Below are 16,409 nucleotides of genomic sequence, written 5' to 3'. Positions count from 1 at the left end.
ATTAATTCTGCAGGTGCCCCAAGTCATTTAACCTCTGGCGAATTCACCGGTGATTCGTAACGACTTCCTCCATGCTTGCAAAGCGTTAACACACATTTCGGATACGGTTAGCTTAATTATTGGTCGTTACCCAATATTAGCCGATAATTGGTCATATTTCACCCGATCATATTACCACATGAAACTGTCAATGTGGAATGTGCTCGTTACTTACGCATTTAGTGATCGAGGAAAGCCGTATTGAGGTGTGTCAATATTAATGTATGTTTTGAAAAAATTGTGATTTTCAATAATTCATTTGAAGGAACATAAAGAAAGTTAAAAAAATAGTTTTAATGACAATTTCGGTTTTAATCATATACTATACAGTATACATAAATTTGCAGCCTAAATAATATTGAAGGACAAGTACTATTTTCTTCTCTTGTGCCTAACATATACATCATTAAGACAGATGTATTTATCGGATTACTGTTTTCTCTATATATTTACACAAGATCTCTGTATAAGTTATACGTATGATTGGAGTTTTATATTCGTCCATGTATATGTCAAGCTGACAAACATTGATACGATTGAAATATCGTTCAATAAATATATTGTAACCTGGATCTGTCCTCAATTTAAAATGAAAGCGTAATCGCAAAAAATGTGCTAAGTTACACCTCAGAGTTGATAGCTGCGTGTGTAAAATCCTGGAGGTCGTGGAGATTTTTCGTCATTGAAACAAGCGGTCGTAAACAGCTTCGTCACTGTCCGTGTATCATCGCATTTTCCCGTCACAATGGTGTCGACGAAAACGGTATATTATAATTAATATCATACATTATTGGATATTTGTAATTGTTACATGTATTGGTCTCTGCGTTAGTTGTGTGAAAACATTTCCAAATTAATGATCTTCCGCCGTGCCATGTGATCGAGGAGCATGCTTGAACACAAAATGGCGTCACAGACAACAGGCGAAAAAGCCGGCAGGTATGGAATATAAAAACGCTCGCCTATATTTGAATTGTTGCATGTTTGTAGTATTTGTTTGAGTTCTGTTTGCACTGATGATGATATACATTATTGACTTTCACACGATCCTTTTAAATGCGACTCATACATAAAAGCATAACACGATCCTCCTAGAATTTTCTCGAACCGAAAATTCACGCATTCAAAATTACTTGTGTTTGGTACAGTAATATAGTTACTGGCAAGCTTTGCTTACTCGTATGCTCACGTTTAAAGTTCATCTTGTGTAATCTTCTATCACAAATCTGTCAAACCACTCAGTGAATTGTTAAATATATGTAGGGCAGACATTACGATGTCCCCTTTCAACGCTTCGAAATTTAGACTACGGATTTTCTTCCTTATCTATCATGTAGTAGACAGTTGGCTTCAACGAATTGATTTCAACTTGTTATCCAGTTCACATGTATATTCAAATGAAGTTAGGCCGAAGTTATTTGACTGCGTGATTATTAACCGAGCATTGTTACTGTCTCAAGATTATCTCCCCTTGATTTTCAGTGTGTTAGCATTTTGATATCCGAAACAATGCACTGAGAACTAAAACTAACGATAACAGTGTTACATTGATTATTTCGGTGAATAAAATTAATGTACATAGAAACATTCGTCAGGGAAGTGTATCATGTGTGATACATGTCAAAACTTGTATGAATATGGTCATAATGTTGAACTTTGAAATGGCATTGTCTTCATTTTTTAGAGACTGTTTTTCTTTTCGCACTCACCCAAATATTGGGTATTGATAGTTTTATTTTGCTATTGATTACTGTTCAGTTTATTTTTACTCTGGTCAGGTAACTCAGCTTGTGAGTATCATGTCACATGACCTCATAACAGTAATACATGTCTAAGTTACAGCATGTACAGTAAGCAAGATGTTGCACATATGTGCAGTATTCACTTCTGTATAGTTCATGAATATGTGATCCTTGCCCGTTCAGCAAATGTTCAGTCAGGAAGAAAAGATCAGTAAAGACGTATATACAAGTGCGCAAGCTGAAACAGTTTTCTTGGGTAATTACACACAATGTTGTTACACTAATTTGGTTATCAAATTATTTCGTACGTATTTGGATGCAAGCCACTCATCAATTAATTGTGGTTATCATGGTTATAGTGATTTAGTTTGCATATTTTATGCAAATACAAAAGTTATCTCCAGCTCTTTACAAGATATAGGATAAATAAGGAAACTATCAATTCAGATATATATCTTAAAAACTGGTCATAATCATTCTCTCGCTTACCTGTATCACTTCAAAATGCAATTCATATTCTTGGTCATATGTATTTTGCCATAGTTAATCATATTCATTGGTTTTAACATTAATAAGATATCTCCAATCAAATTAAAATCAGATCTTAGTTCTAGCTTCTGCTTTTAAACAAAAATACCTTTTGATTATCTTTATTATACATACATATATATAATATATATACGTGTACGGACAGTTAGAAAATTGACAGATGCAGCGCCTGTTAAAACCCATCTTACCGAAACAAGAGAATTAACAAACTATTGATAAAAGTCCAGTTTCCACCCTTGCCGAACTGGGCTGGTATTATAGAGTCAGATTTTGACTGGACTAACGAGTCTGCATAGTCCAATCAAAATCGCGAAATGAAATCGAAATCAGTTTCTTAAACTGTCATGCAGATTTCGGTCGATTGCAGGATTTGCCAAGCATATGCACCACCAACTCAGTATCAACAGATATTTTTCAAATCTTTTCATGTTTTTAATCAAGGTGCTCACGCGATTTAATGCACTACGCAATGTAAGAACCATTTTTATCACAATAGAGATCTTGATAATCGATCAGATCGTCTTGTCTGGGCACTGTCATTTTGTTTGAAGCAAATGCGAGTGATATGAGGGGTGGAATCTGATTAATCCATAGGAGAGGCATAGAAGGGACATAACTCATAATAGCCACTGGTGGTGCTACGATCAAGCCCAGGAATTCCAGCTTAGTTTGGCATGGGTGGAAACTACATTTAAAGTCAGTTAACTCTCTTGCCTCAGGAAGATGGTTAGAACCATACACAACTTTTGAATCGGAGATTGAGCGGCAGTGAACAAACTTAAGTCAAACGTGGATGAAACTAAAATGTTTTTGATTATACACCTTCTGTGTAGTCTTAGTAAGGGGACGATAGAAAGATCATACAGATTAGTGTAGAAGTTGGTTGGGACGTGGGTATTGGAGCAGGGTGTTACTTAATATGGCAAATACAGTATATATGATTGATGAACATGATAAAGCAAGTGGTAAATGTACTTTCTGACAAGAAAACTGGATGAAAATATGGAACATGGGGACCATATGAACACATATTTCACAGTATGATTCATAAAATAAGCATGGAGATTCAGATTTTGGAAGGGTTTTATGCTAAATGAAAAGAAAAGGTGCGAATTATATGTTGTTATTAATGCCTGAAATGCCCAAGAACATTCACTGGCCCAAATTGTGATATTACTGATAAAATATAAGCCACTACCTAACAGCCTTAAAATTCTATCAACTCCAAAGACAAACTTGCTGTTTTGTGGGCATGTTCCAATTTCTATCCCTGGGTTAACACTATGACTCCACTGTAGTACCTCATTATCTCATGCTTGGCCTATAAGGTTCCTAATGGGGATTGTTTTGTTTGTTGTTGAAAGTCAGCATAATCCTGGCTATATCATGTCAACCTGTAATTATTGGAACCCAGACAGACAGACCAGTGTTCAGAAATGATTCATTTTGAATGCACTTGTTAAGATAGCATGGACCTCGAGGGGTCATTGCTGTAACCATGGTAACCATAATATTAAAAATTTAATAATTAGGAATGTATCGACATGCTAGAATTAGATAATATAGCAGCATGCCCCAAGGACCACCTTAATTTCTAACAAAAGTGTTACTTACTTATCACGTCCCGGGCAATTAGAGGTCGAAAAGAGGTGTACATACGTCATTAGAATCAATTTAGTTTGAAAGATTAGTAACCTACTCATGACGTAAAACATGGAAATAAAACCCTCATGTACCCAGTCTGTGCCAGAACCTTTGATGTCTACTAGTCCGACCTGTTCCTTGACTTTCATTTTATGCTAGAGATGCATGCTATTAAATATATCATTGGTTATGAATCATTATTATTATTATTACTATTTTTGGGGGCACGGGTGGCCCAGTCATCTAAGGCACCACGATTCGCTGTGCAGAGTTGCGTCCCTTGGGCACGCCAGAAACTTATGATTGTGGGTTCGAATCCCGGTTCACCTCGATTATGTTTCTAGGTTTGTCAGCACCATACCTGTGCTCGAGGGTTAAACCGAAGTGGTAAATGTCTGAGACCTGCATCACTTCGGGCTTTCCTCCCACATTAAGCTGACACGCCGTGATATAACTGGAATACAGTTAAAAGCGGCGTTAAACCCAACTCACTCACTCACTCATAACTATTGTTGTCATTTGTTTCAGCATCTTACCCCATCCTGCTGTGGTATGGGCCCAAAGGAAGGACAAGTTATGGGTTACAGTGAGACTAGATAATTGTGGAAAACCAGACATCCAGCTAAAAGAAAATAGTTTGTACTTCAAGTAAGTTTGAAACTGCACTTCCCTGTACAATGTAGTGTTACGTCACCATTGTTTGCTTTGAAATGTTACCTTGAATGACAATGTTCAGTGTTTCTTTTCATTTTTTATATTACCTGTCCAACAGACTGTCAGTTATTTAAAATACAGGTCCTGACTATTTTTTACTGGTCGCATAATCATGATAATAAATGTATTCAATAAGATTAAAAACCCTAATGGTAAACACCATTGAATGTACTTATTAGAGCTTTCGCCTTTTAGCATGTTTAGTCTACCTGGATAACAACAAGGTCACGTAGCCATTATTTACATTCAATATTGGTTACATTTATTTCAGCAAAATCGAGTGTGAGCTAATTGGCAGATCGCACCAACTCAGCGTTATTTGCAGCAACCACGATCAGATTACTGATAATGATGCCTTGAAACAAACCTTAGTTGGCAGACAAGGGATGCATGTCATAAATGCTGTACCTTGACTTGTTAAACGTCATATTTGTTGTAGTTTGACTAGTATATATCAACATGTTGTTTTTGCAATCAAAACAGCAAGACCGAAGGTAGTGTCAATCACACATCAAACTGTTACATACATGTTCCGGAAATGTACCCGGACACAGAGTACTACGTTTATGTTATTTTTATTTTAAAAATATGTACAGAGCTCCAGATAAGCTGCGTATCTGCGTGAAATACGCATCAGAAATGCAGAAATACACAGTAAAATATAATCCAAGCGTATCAAATACGCAACGAACATTACAGATACGCTACAAAAATAAAACTTGTGCGTATCATCAAAATATTGTGAAGTAACCCTGCGTATTCGATTAGCAAATCAGCAACTTATTTTGAAATTATAAACGGGCATTCCGTCAACCTTGCCAAACTCCACGATGACAGTTACATCATGATCATTTGCCATCACACTTTCTTGTGGAAGTATCGTGGTATTTTTGAGTCCTATAAAGCTCTTGAACCCACACGACACCAGTTTGCAGGGACTAGATGAATAGTGTTTTTAAATATTTAACTTAAATACCCACATGTGTAAACACTAGTGGGTAACAGAAATTTGAATACCCAGATAGAATTACTGATACCCAATGATTTTAAAATGCATGGGTAAAATACCCACAACACCAAAAGCTTATGTGGAGCTCTGTATGTAGTAATACTAATAGCTGTAAATAAATAAGATATTATAATATTACAATATTTTATTGCAGGTGAAAGTATAGTTTCAGATACAATTTATTCTGAACTAGTCATTGCATCATAATTCTTTAAGTTACATTATATATATTAGGTAATTTTTGACTGGATCACCAGTAGACCGGTGTTCGTTCAGCATTTTGTGCACCTGAAGCTGTACAATATAGTTGTTTACCCTGGATAATGCATGATTCCCCAAATAGCAATTTCATCAGTTTTTGTTGGCGACTATTTCTGTTTTTATGTATAACTGCTGTACCCTTTTCACAAGTTTAACTGGTTCTATGGACCAACATAATCTTGAGCGGAAGGCCCAGGGTTCAATCCCCAGTCGCGTCATACCAAAGGACGTCAGAAAATGGTTCTTGTTGTCACCTTACTTTACGCTTGGCATTAAGGGGCTAAAACAAGAACTGGTCGCTCGGAGTCAGTATATTGTGTCTGAGTGGGGTATCAATGTTCAAACTGTGGCATGGTATCTCAGTGGGCTAGCACTATAAAATTGGCATTAGTCTGGCCTAGTACAAGCAGCCACACACGCACACATGCCTGCATTTTGCTATATAAGTGCAATCATGTTTAAACCCCATTTTGCCTCACCTCACTTATTTCATTATGTTCATACACATATGATCATGATTAATGCATGAAGTACTAATTATAACTATCATTTGCCAGAAATTTTCCCTTCACTAAGTGTGACAAGCCAACAAGATTGTTACTATTTAATTTGTTTTCAGGGGTGCTGGTGGGCCTGAAAAGGTTATGCATGAAGCCACACTGGAGTTTTATCATGATATCATTCCAGAGGTAAGCATGTCTTGTAACCATGGTTTCACACTGCTCTGTATACTGTAGGCTTTTTAACTTAAAAGATAACATACTATACACGATTCACCATGAAATATTGTAGTATGAGGGTAATCATTGTTGTCATCGGAAGCATCGCTGGCTCAGTTGACTCAATGTGCAGCAATTCCTTGTTGAGAGTTGCTTCCCTTAGTCAGAAAATTGTGATCCAAGATTTGTCCTGACTAGGATTCTCGATTTTCAGCCCCATTCATATCAGTGATCTGGAACCCCTTGGGGTACTGAATAAGTCCACACCAAACTATGGTCAGGACTGACTTGGTTGATGCATGTCATCGTATCCCAGTTGTGTAGGTCGATGCTCATAGTGTCAATCACTGGATTGTCTGGTCTATTATTTACCGACAGCTGGATAGCTGAAATATTGCTGAGTGCATTGTAAGCAACAAACAAACACACACTTCAATAGTTGAGAATCCTAGCTAAGTCCCTGTGCAATGGACCCGTGAAGATCCGGGGTAGAATAGGTCTTCAGCAACCCATGCTTGCCGTAAAAGGCGACTATGCTTGTCGTAAAAGGCGACAAACGGTCCTAAATGCGTGGATTGATGCTCATGATATTAATCACTGGATTGTCTGGTCCAGACTCGTTTATTTACAGACCACCGTCATATAGCTGGAATATTGCTGAGTGCGGCGTAAAACAACAAACCATCACCAACCAACCCTGTGCAATGACCATGGTGACATGGCTGTGAGTACAAACAAAATCATGACTATTGTTTGTTTGGTATGGATTGATCATTTTGTGTTCTATCACTGATGTTGTGTTCCCTGCTGTTCCTCAGGAATCAAAGTACACAATAGGAGGCAGGGAAATCATCTTTATGTTGAGGAAGAAGGAACTGGAAAAAGGATTTTGGCCAAGGTTACTCAAAGATAACAAAAAGGTGAGATATTTGGCTGCCAGTGCAGGCACTGATGAGGCATGGATGTTTAACTTTAAGTGATCATGTGGAAAGTATAATGGTAACACTATTTTTCAGGGCATTATCATTTGCAGAAGCCAAAGGTCTTCCAAACTGCCCGACGAAGGAGGACAGTTAAAAAGACCGAGTGCTTCTGCAAATGATAATGCCCTGAAAAATAGCGTTACCATTATTATAGCTGAAATGGATGGAATTTGTTATCAAATAAAAAGAAACAACAATATCGGTTTTGAATCATTAACTGCAATCAACACGAATGTCTCCGACCCACTTTTACAAATATGGAACGTCATAGAACAAACTAGGTGACGTCACCTATCCCTATCCTATGACGTCACCTAACAACGGGCGTGATATTGACCCGTCATCAAGCAGTATGAGGGCATTATCAAGTTACAGTGGCCCGCTCATTTCTGATAACATTTGGGCGGTTTAATGATAATTCTATCCATTTTAGCTATTTCCCATTACTGTAAGCTTTTAACTATGTCACTTGGTGGCCGATGCTTTGCAAAGGCCAGTCCAACTCTCAGGCACAACATTCCCGTCAACATCCAAAGTGCCAAATATATGAACCAATTTAAGGGACTGTTAAAAACCTATTTGTTCCATCCGCCTACAACCCTCACTGAAGTCTCTCTTTGACCACCAGACTGATGCAAAAGCGCCTTTAAGCAGATCCAATCTGAAATTTGGAGCTATATAAATTTATATATGTTATCATTGTTAAACTGAAACTGAAACTACTTATGTTTCAGGTTCATTTCTTGAAGACAGATTTTGACAAATGGCGGGACGAGGATGATTCGGATGCTGATGACAACGAGGATATGAACTTAGAACAGGTATAAACTTGCAGAATATGTTCAGATGCTGCTGCTAGCTAGGACTCAAGGCTTGTACCAATGTGTAACTGGTCATTTTCTGAACTGTAGTGAATGTATGAATGATATATCAGAAATGAGGAGTTTGTCAATAATAAGTTTGTAATGAATTATTGGTTAGAAGTGAATAAATTGTCAGTTATGAATGTTTTGTCAGTTGTGAAGTATCTTCATGTGAGTAAGGGAGTAGATGCATTGACTTTTTGTGGTATGTTTTTCAACTCTAAAATGAAATGTTAAATTTGCAGTACAAGGATTGTATTTTCTTCAATGTAATGAAAATAGTGTGATACTCTACATGCTTTGTGATGAGGTGATTTGGGTTCTGGTACAGTTCATATTTTTGACAATTAAAGCTTCATATATTTTTTGTACTGCATCCAGTGTATTAAATCTCCATTCTGTTATGATTAATAAGAGGGGCAGTCGGGTAGCCTAGTTGTTAAAGCGTTAGCTCGTCACGCCGAAGACCTGGGTTCGATTCCTGACATGGGTACAATGTGTGAAGCCCATTTCTGGTGACCCCCGCCGTGATATTGCTGGAATATTGCTAAAAGCGGCGTAATACCATACTCACTCACTATGATTAATAAGCTGGACCCATTCGCCATCATAGCTTAGTCCACTTTCAATGAGACATGACAAATAGACATCCAATCAAGTTACTCTGTTGTTTCAAGTAACAAGCGCAATGTCACCTGTACTCGATTCTACATTTACATGACATCTCTTAACAGTCGGAATGTCTTGTATTACCTCCCGCAAACTAAGTACTTAGGAAACTTCCCAGCTTGGAAAATATTTTGTAAATTGTCCAGATTCAATTAAATATGTCAAAGGTTGGCTCGGATTGGGCCATGATTTTGAGTTAAGATCTATGCGGAACTTGAAGAAGCATTTCATTGGTTGTTTGGTTTCAAATTCAAACATGCTTTCAAAATGAGAGAAATTCTATGCTAAGTATTAGGAGAGATGGAGATGGTCATGTCACATGAAACAGAATCTTATGCTGGCAAATTATAGAATGGAGATATAATACACTGGATGTTGGTATTGTTGAAATTTCTCATGTTCGTAGTGAGGTAACCATCTTGAAGATCCATTTTGTCAGTGGTAGAATATTTAATAATAAGCCCCGATTATGTTTCTAGGTTTGGCACCGAGCTCCAGATAACTTTTTGAGCAATTGAGTTTTTACTTCAGGGTTTCTATTTAATTGGGTTATTACATTTTTCATTGGGTAACCAATATTTTTTCACTCATCTATTCATCACTCTATTGGGCTTTTCCCAAAATTGTGAACATCTTAAGATTTAAAAAACTGAAATAATGTTTTAGATGTATATAACTGTTCTAAATATATAGGCTTGACTCGGAAAGTAAATTAGCTTGTAATTGTGTTTCGGAAATTAGCTCCCTTGTACGCATGCTGGAAAAGCTTCATTGGGTGTTAACGTGTGCTGTTCTTATACATTTGAGTTTTTCATTTAATGCATGCGTTTCTGTACGCAAGTTAATTGAAAGTAATTGGGTTTTGAATATTATATTTTGTGGGGAGGGGTATTTGGCGCAAATATGCAGCTTATCTGTAGCTCTGTTTGGCAGCACCACACCCATACTTGTGGGTTTTACCAAAGTGGTAAACGTCTGAGAACCGCATCACTTGGGGCTTTCCTCCCACTTTTCCTCCATGATGAAACAGGAATTATGTTAAAGAGGTGTTAAAACCCAACTCACTCACTGATAATGAGCACTCATCATTCTTCTCTATGAAGTGATAGATATGTATATCTGTACATGCTGATTTGATGTTTACAGATGATGAATTCCATGGGTGGACTAGGAGGAGGAGGAGCTGGTGGCTTGGAGCAAGAGGTCAGTAGCCGGAGTATTTCCTTTGTGAACACTCCTCCTGGTGTCGATACAGTCACTGTGCATGTCACACCTGTCACTGATTTTGACAAAACCCTAGTGTCGCTTTCAAAGTAGATACAATTTATGGATAACAACTTCTTTATTTACTGTAAAAGCGACGTTTCAGTACAGATCCTTTAACCGTTGTCTCTTTAACAACGGTATAAGGATCTCTACCGAAACAACGCCGTTAAGTAAATAAGGAAGTTGTCATCCATAAATTGTGTCTATTTTCTCATCTGTCATGGACCGTCAGCTTCTAAGTAATGCCTATCAAACAATTTAGTGTAGCTTTGTTAGATGACACAAAAAAGTATGTGTTTCCTGTTGTAGTCTTTCCAAAAATTGGGGGTGGGTTTTTGTTTGTGTAATTAGCAGTATGTCAGAGCCAAAGATGACAGGGTTGTCTAAAGTTATGTGCAGCAAATTACTGTGCGAGGCATGAAATATGGACATTTACAAGATGGTGAAACGCGAGAAAACCGAGAATGAGGTTTACAGATACGGGTCATTCGGTAATCCTGCAACAGTGTTTTTGTGTTGTTTTTGGCCCTGATGATTGTTGGAAATTTTTCGTACTAACTTAAACATTGTTGAACCAAGGTGTAGTGATTTTTGTGTACACCGAGAGTGTTTATCTAGGTTTTAGTCCTAACACATTCATCCTGTTTCATGACATGGTTGACATTATTTTGTTTACAGGAGGAACCTGATGAAGATAGTGATGATGAAGGTTAGTATCCTTTTCTTATCATACATTGGGGAGGTCAGGTAGCCTGGTGGTTAAAGCGTTCGCTCATCACGTCGAAGGCCCGGGTTCGGTTCCCAACATGGGTACAATGTGTGAAGCCCATTTCTGGTGTCCCCCGCCGGAATATTGCTAACAGCAGCCTAAAACCATACTCACTCACTTAACATACATAGGGGCGGTCAGGTAGTCTTGTGGTTACAGCCTTCGCTCGTCACGTCGAAGGGCCGGGTTCCATTCCCCACATGGGTACAATGTGTGAAGCCAATTTCTGGTGTCCCCCGCCGTGATACTGATGGAATATTGCTAAAAGCGGCGTAAAAACACACTCACTCACTCACTCTCACTCATACACTGAGTCAGGACTTATAGGATAGATTCTTTATAACAGCATTAAAAACAATATAGTAAGGCGAGACCAATTTAATTGCTAGGATTACGGATCCGCCGACACCATTTTTCGCCAAATCGGAAAAAAAATAAATGAAATTCTATCATTTTTTTTTAAAATATTCTACCCGACATCCGACATCGATCGATAAGCCTTGTTGTGAGAGAATACATGTAAGGGGAAGTAACTCTAGTTTTTAACTAAAATTCCTTACGCAAATGTGTCGGCAAATTCCATTAGTCGTTCCACGCGAACATAGCCAATCGAATGCGTACTCTCAATGCGCACAGCGTGTATTGAATATGCCGGGACCATGTGTAGGACATGGGGTGTCAGTTTGGGTGTTTTAACTCTTTCAACACCGTAGGCCGGTTATCCGGCCAAGAAGCATCGAGTCCCCAGACGTAGTCACGTCAAAATAATATATATATTTATGGACCTACCTGTGATGTCATTCATTTATTAAATCTTATAACATTTCACAATGTCTGAAATACGTATTCCATTTCACTTTATCATTTTTAATCGATACATTAAAAAATTATTCACTATCTCCCGCGGTGTTATTGGAAATAAAATTCTCGGACACAAATTTCGACAACGGGTCCACATCGAATATGTCAAAGAGCAAAATAAAGAGGTTCTAAACAAATCTTTAAATATATTATACAAAGTAATAAATAAAATCAACAAAAATATATCTAAAAGTAATCAAACTTACATCTAAGTTATTATTTCCATCTTTTCGTGCGATCGCTTGTAGGCTAATGTATGTCGAATGACATCTCGGCTTTCGTCGCCTTGAATTCTCGGCTCAGACACGATGTTTAATGCAAAAATATATGTGTGAAAAATCTTTGTCACAGCTCGTAACCTAGCACGATACATTCACGAAGTTTTATATTTTTAATATATATCGTGATTTCCGGCTTAAAACGTTCAGAATAACACGATTTAACAAAAATCTTTCGCCAACTTCTAATATGTATAAAACACGAGCTTGGTACCACAGCTGTAATTTGATTGGCTGCATTAGGTCATGTGCTCAAAATTGACCAATCACGAAACTTGTAGCAGATTTCGACAAGAAAGCGTCATTAGAAACCAATTTTAATCCAATGAAATCGCTTGTTATAACTACGGAAAAAAACCAGACGATGTTACGAGCGTGTAGATGAAGGAATAAGCTTTCTAGCGATGTGTCATATGCCATTCTTCGACTAATGTGTTATTCATACGAAGCCTCGAAAACGGCGGTATTTCTTCATGTTACTGAGCGGACAGCCGCTGTTATCGGGAGATGGGTGATGACAGAAACTATTTATAAATTATTTTTAAAATGTTTTTCCAATTACGTAAACAATGAAAATAAAACAGAAATAGGCAAGTGGATTTTATTAAATGTTTTCGCTTCCTTGGTCCTTAATCTGGATGTTAACAACGTGTTAGCTTACATTTTTTATTTTAATACAACGAACTTAATTAAGTTGTAAATGCATTATTTTAAATAATGTGAAAAACACAACTTTCATATTTATAAACCATAGGATCAGACCTTTCAAATGGTGTATAACATGTAGTAGAAAATATATTTTACAAGCAGATATTTTCTTTGATAAATGTTGGCTTCATCTATCACACAAGCTTCTCTGGGAACTCGGTGTTAATGCCTTTTATTATCTGGTGTCTTTCGACAATGTCAGCAAAGTATTTCAGCGTAAGCGTTCTGAAGGTAGTTTGTGCTTATCAAAGCGAATCATGAAAAGTCAACTGGATGACACAGTTGGTGATTTGGCGATGGAGATGGACTTTCTATTCAGGGGTGCATGCAACAGAATCTAAGGCTGGTTCCTACGGGAATATTGTCGAACTTACAACACCTATGCAAGTTTTAGCAGACTTTGGACTAAATTATGTGACAGTGGTGGCAAAATCTATAATAAACAGGGCTATTTAATTTAAGTGCATGAGTGTTACCTGATCATTTAACACGATAAAGTTATACTGGACAGAGTATTTCATTGCTTGCATTGCTTGCAACATGCGTGGTGGGTTATACTGAAATACTTTTGTAGCTTCTGTGGCACAAGTGAGGGATTTTTTTTTTTTTTTTTTATTTCCTCCTATCAGCATTCCTGCCTCCTAAAATCCGTAATACCTGCGAAAAAAATTTCTCTCAAGGACTTTTTTTTTTTTTTACATTCCCTCCTCCATTCAGCCACTTTACCCGAAAAAATCCGTAATCCTAGCAATTAAATTGGTCTGGCCTAAACACTATATAATTTGACTTCTCTTTGAACTATCTTTATATTTGCGTCATGGTATCCAACTGTGTAAATCTTGTAGGATTTGAACATGCTGATACGTGTGGCTGGTTATAATAACTGTCAAAATTTCGTCTTTTTCAAGACTAGTCCAGACGACTTGTGGAAGCGTTATTTCACTAGGAAGCGTTATTTCACTAGTCCACAGAGTTTTTTGCTAATCCAGCTTTGACGAGACAATAATGTTTTCCTATTTCTGACAGACTGCCTCCGTTGTCTAGTGGTAGAGCGGAAGGTCCGGGGTTCGATCCCCGGATGCCTCATATCAAAAGACGTTAAAAAATGGTACTTGTTGTTGCCCTGGCGCTCGGCATTAAGGGGCTAAAACAAGGACTGGTCGGCCTGGAGTCAGTATACTGTGTCTGAGTGGGGTATTCATGTTAAACTGCGGCATGGTATCTCAGTGAGCTAGCACTATAAATCGGCATCAGTCATAGTACAAGCAGCCGCATGCACGCATGTTGCTATGTAAGTGCAATAGTCTTAAATGCGACGTTAAACCCCATTTCACCACACCTATTTCTGAGAGTTTTATTCATTCCCAATGTGTAGTAAAACCTTTCCATAGCCTGTGTTTTGTAGTAATAATGGTCTTGTTTGTGTTTCAGATTTACCAGACTTGCAATGATAATACCACTGGGATGGAGGAAAGACCTGTGAATCATGCCGAGCTATGTCCCAGTGTTGGTTGAAGACCCACGATCGCATATTCCCCCTATTTCAGGCTCTTGTTCTGTCACCGCAAACTGTGATGGCATATACTGTGGCACCTTGGATAGCTTTAAACCGGTAGAAATGTTCTGTTATTAATCCATGGCTTTGTAGAGACATGGAACAACAATACGTAGCTCCAGGATTTGGCTGTATAAAGGAAACTTACAAAAATACATATTAACTGGACCAGTAAGATATTTGAGAATGTACTTCAGACGTTAATTGCTGGCCCAACATGAGATTTATGTCAGTAGAATTTAACTTTTTTGGCTATGCAAGGTTTCACTGTACTCAACATATCTCTAAAGTTGCGCATTATGTACCTGAGAAAATATCGAGTGCCATGCTTGTTTTGTGAGGACTCTTGATTGATTACATAATGAGGCCTGAAGTTCGAGGAAAGTATTATCATGTTCAATGACATTACAAGTTCACTGTGACTAACCAACATCCTGCGAGTGTGGCATAATGCTCCCACGGTCCATCGATGAAGAGACACTGTATAAAAGACTGAACTTTCCTGAACCACAGGGATGTGTTTGGAGAAGTTCTCTCGTCTTCAGCAGCATCCTCTGCAACCAGAGTTTTCTATAACGTTTCTGACTCACTTTGGGTTTTTTCAGTACTTGCTTTAGCAGTTTGTCATTGCAACTCTTGTGAAAGCATGAGGTGTGAGCTGCTCTTTCTGTTCACATTTGCAGCTCTCAGTGGTGCTTTTTAAGTTTACTGGTAAATCAAAAGGATCAATTTATCTAATTTCGGTTCCTTGTTTAATCTTTCAGTCTCATTAACAATTGCAGTCTACATTACTTGTATTTTATTGTATTTTTAAGATTCAAATTGTTACTAGAACGCTTTTCCTAACAGTAAAAAAAATTATGATATAAAAAGTGATTGTGTGAAATTGAAAATGTTGTTTATTTTATGAATGAGTAAGGTGCATTAGGGGTCTACTCATGAGGATCAATCTGTTCCCTGACACACAACACCGCAAAAAAAAACATGAACCATATACACATATAGAGAAGGATGTTTGTTAAGATATGTTTCATGCTTCTTTTTGTGGTGAGTATATATTCATTGCAGATGGTTTAAAAATTGAAATCATTATATATAAGAATTTTTGAGAAAATATGTATGAGTTAAATGACTGCCTAACTGGGTTTAAATTGTGTGTGCGTGCGTGCATGCTTGTGGATTAATGCAACACAGCAGTATTTGAGCTAAATGACCATGGCCTGTAAAAAATGAAGTTTGGGTCTGAAAATCCAGTGGTTAAAACTGAGAACAACGCAATCAACCAAGTCACTTTTTAGCCTGACCGACCACCCAATCCATCAGGTCACCTCATCAGTCATCAGGACATCAGGAAGTAAATTGCTGAGCGGGGAAAAAATCCCTATACTCACCAGGAAGAAAACAGGCTGCACATGGATTTCTGAGCTGGAGAATAAATCCCTTATTCCCTGCTACGAAGCTAGAATCTGCACGTTGTTTACAGTTGTGTCATATGACACCACAAGTTATCCTCAGCTCATTTGAACAGCTGTTGTTTCCTCATCTCGTGTCACCACTGCCTAATTTAATCAAATTAACATTGCATTGGCACTCAACCATGGCACTACCTAATTCATCTTACACCTGTTCAGATGCCAAAATATATACACTGGAGTATCTTAACATGTGAAATAAATTTGCACAAATAAGCAAAAGTAAATATACTTTGCACTGTGTGCAAAATATATATGCTGGTGTAAGTTTCAGAGTAGTTCACTCACTCACTCTCAAAACCAAGCTG

At 37.7% G+C, this 16,409-nt stretch overlaps 1 protein-coding gene across 1 annotated transcript; it reads left to right on the top strand.

The window, feature by feature from the left end:
• The first annotated feature begins 855 nt into the window (after positions 1 to 855).
• Positions 856 to 15,515, top strand: LOC124130851 (co-chaperone protein daf-41-like). Its single transcript, XM_046493884.2, has 8 exons — positions 856 to 978; positions 4,503 to 4,622; positions 6,578 to 6,647; positions 7,496 to 7,597; positions 8,395 to 8,481; positions 10,339 to 10,395; positions 11,137 to 11,167; positions 14,506 to 15,515. The coding sequence occupies exons 1-8, from the start codon at positions 929 to 931 to the stop codon at positions 14,523 to 14,525; spliced, it is 537 nt and encodes a 178-aa protein (XP_046349840.1). The 5' UTR covers positions 856 to 928; the 3' UTR covers positions 14,526 to 15,515.
• The last annotated feature ends 894 nt before the right edge of the window (positions 15,516 to 16,409 follow it).

The sequence above is a fragment of the Haliotis rufescens genome, unplaced genomic scaffold, assembly GCF_023055435.1.
Source record: "Haliotis rufescens isolate VD_foot unplaced genomic scaffold, xgHalRufe1.0.p SCAF_10, whole genome shotgun sequence".
NCBI classification, from domain to species: Eukaryota; Metazoa; Mollusca; class Gastropoda; order Lepetellida; family Haliotidae; genus Haliotis; species Haliotis rufescens.
This window is presented reverse-complemented; position numbering and strand designations above follow the sequence as displayed.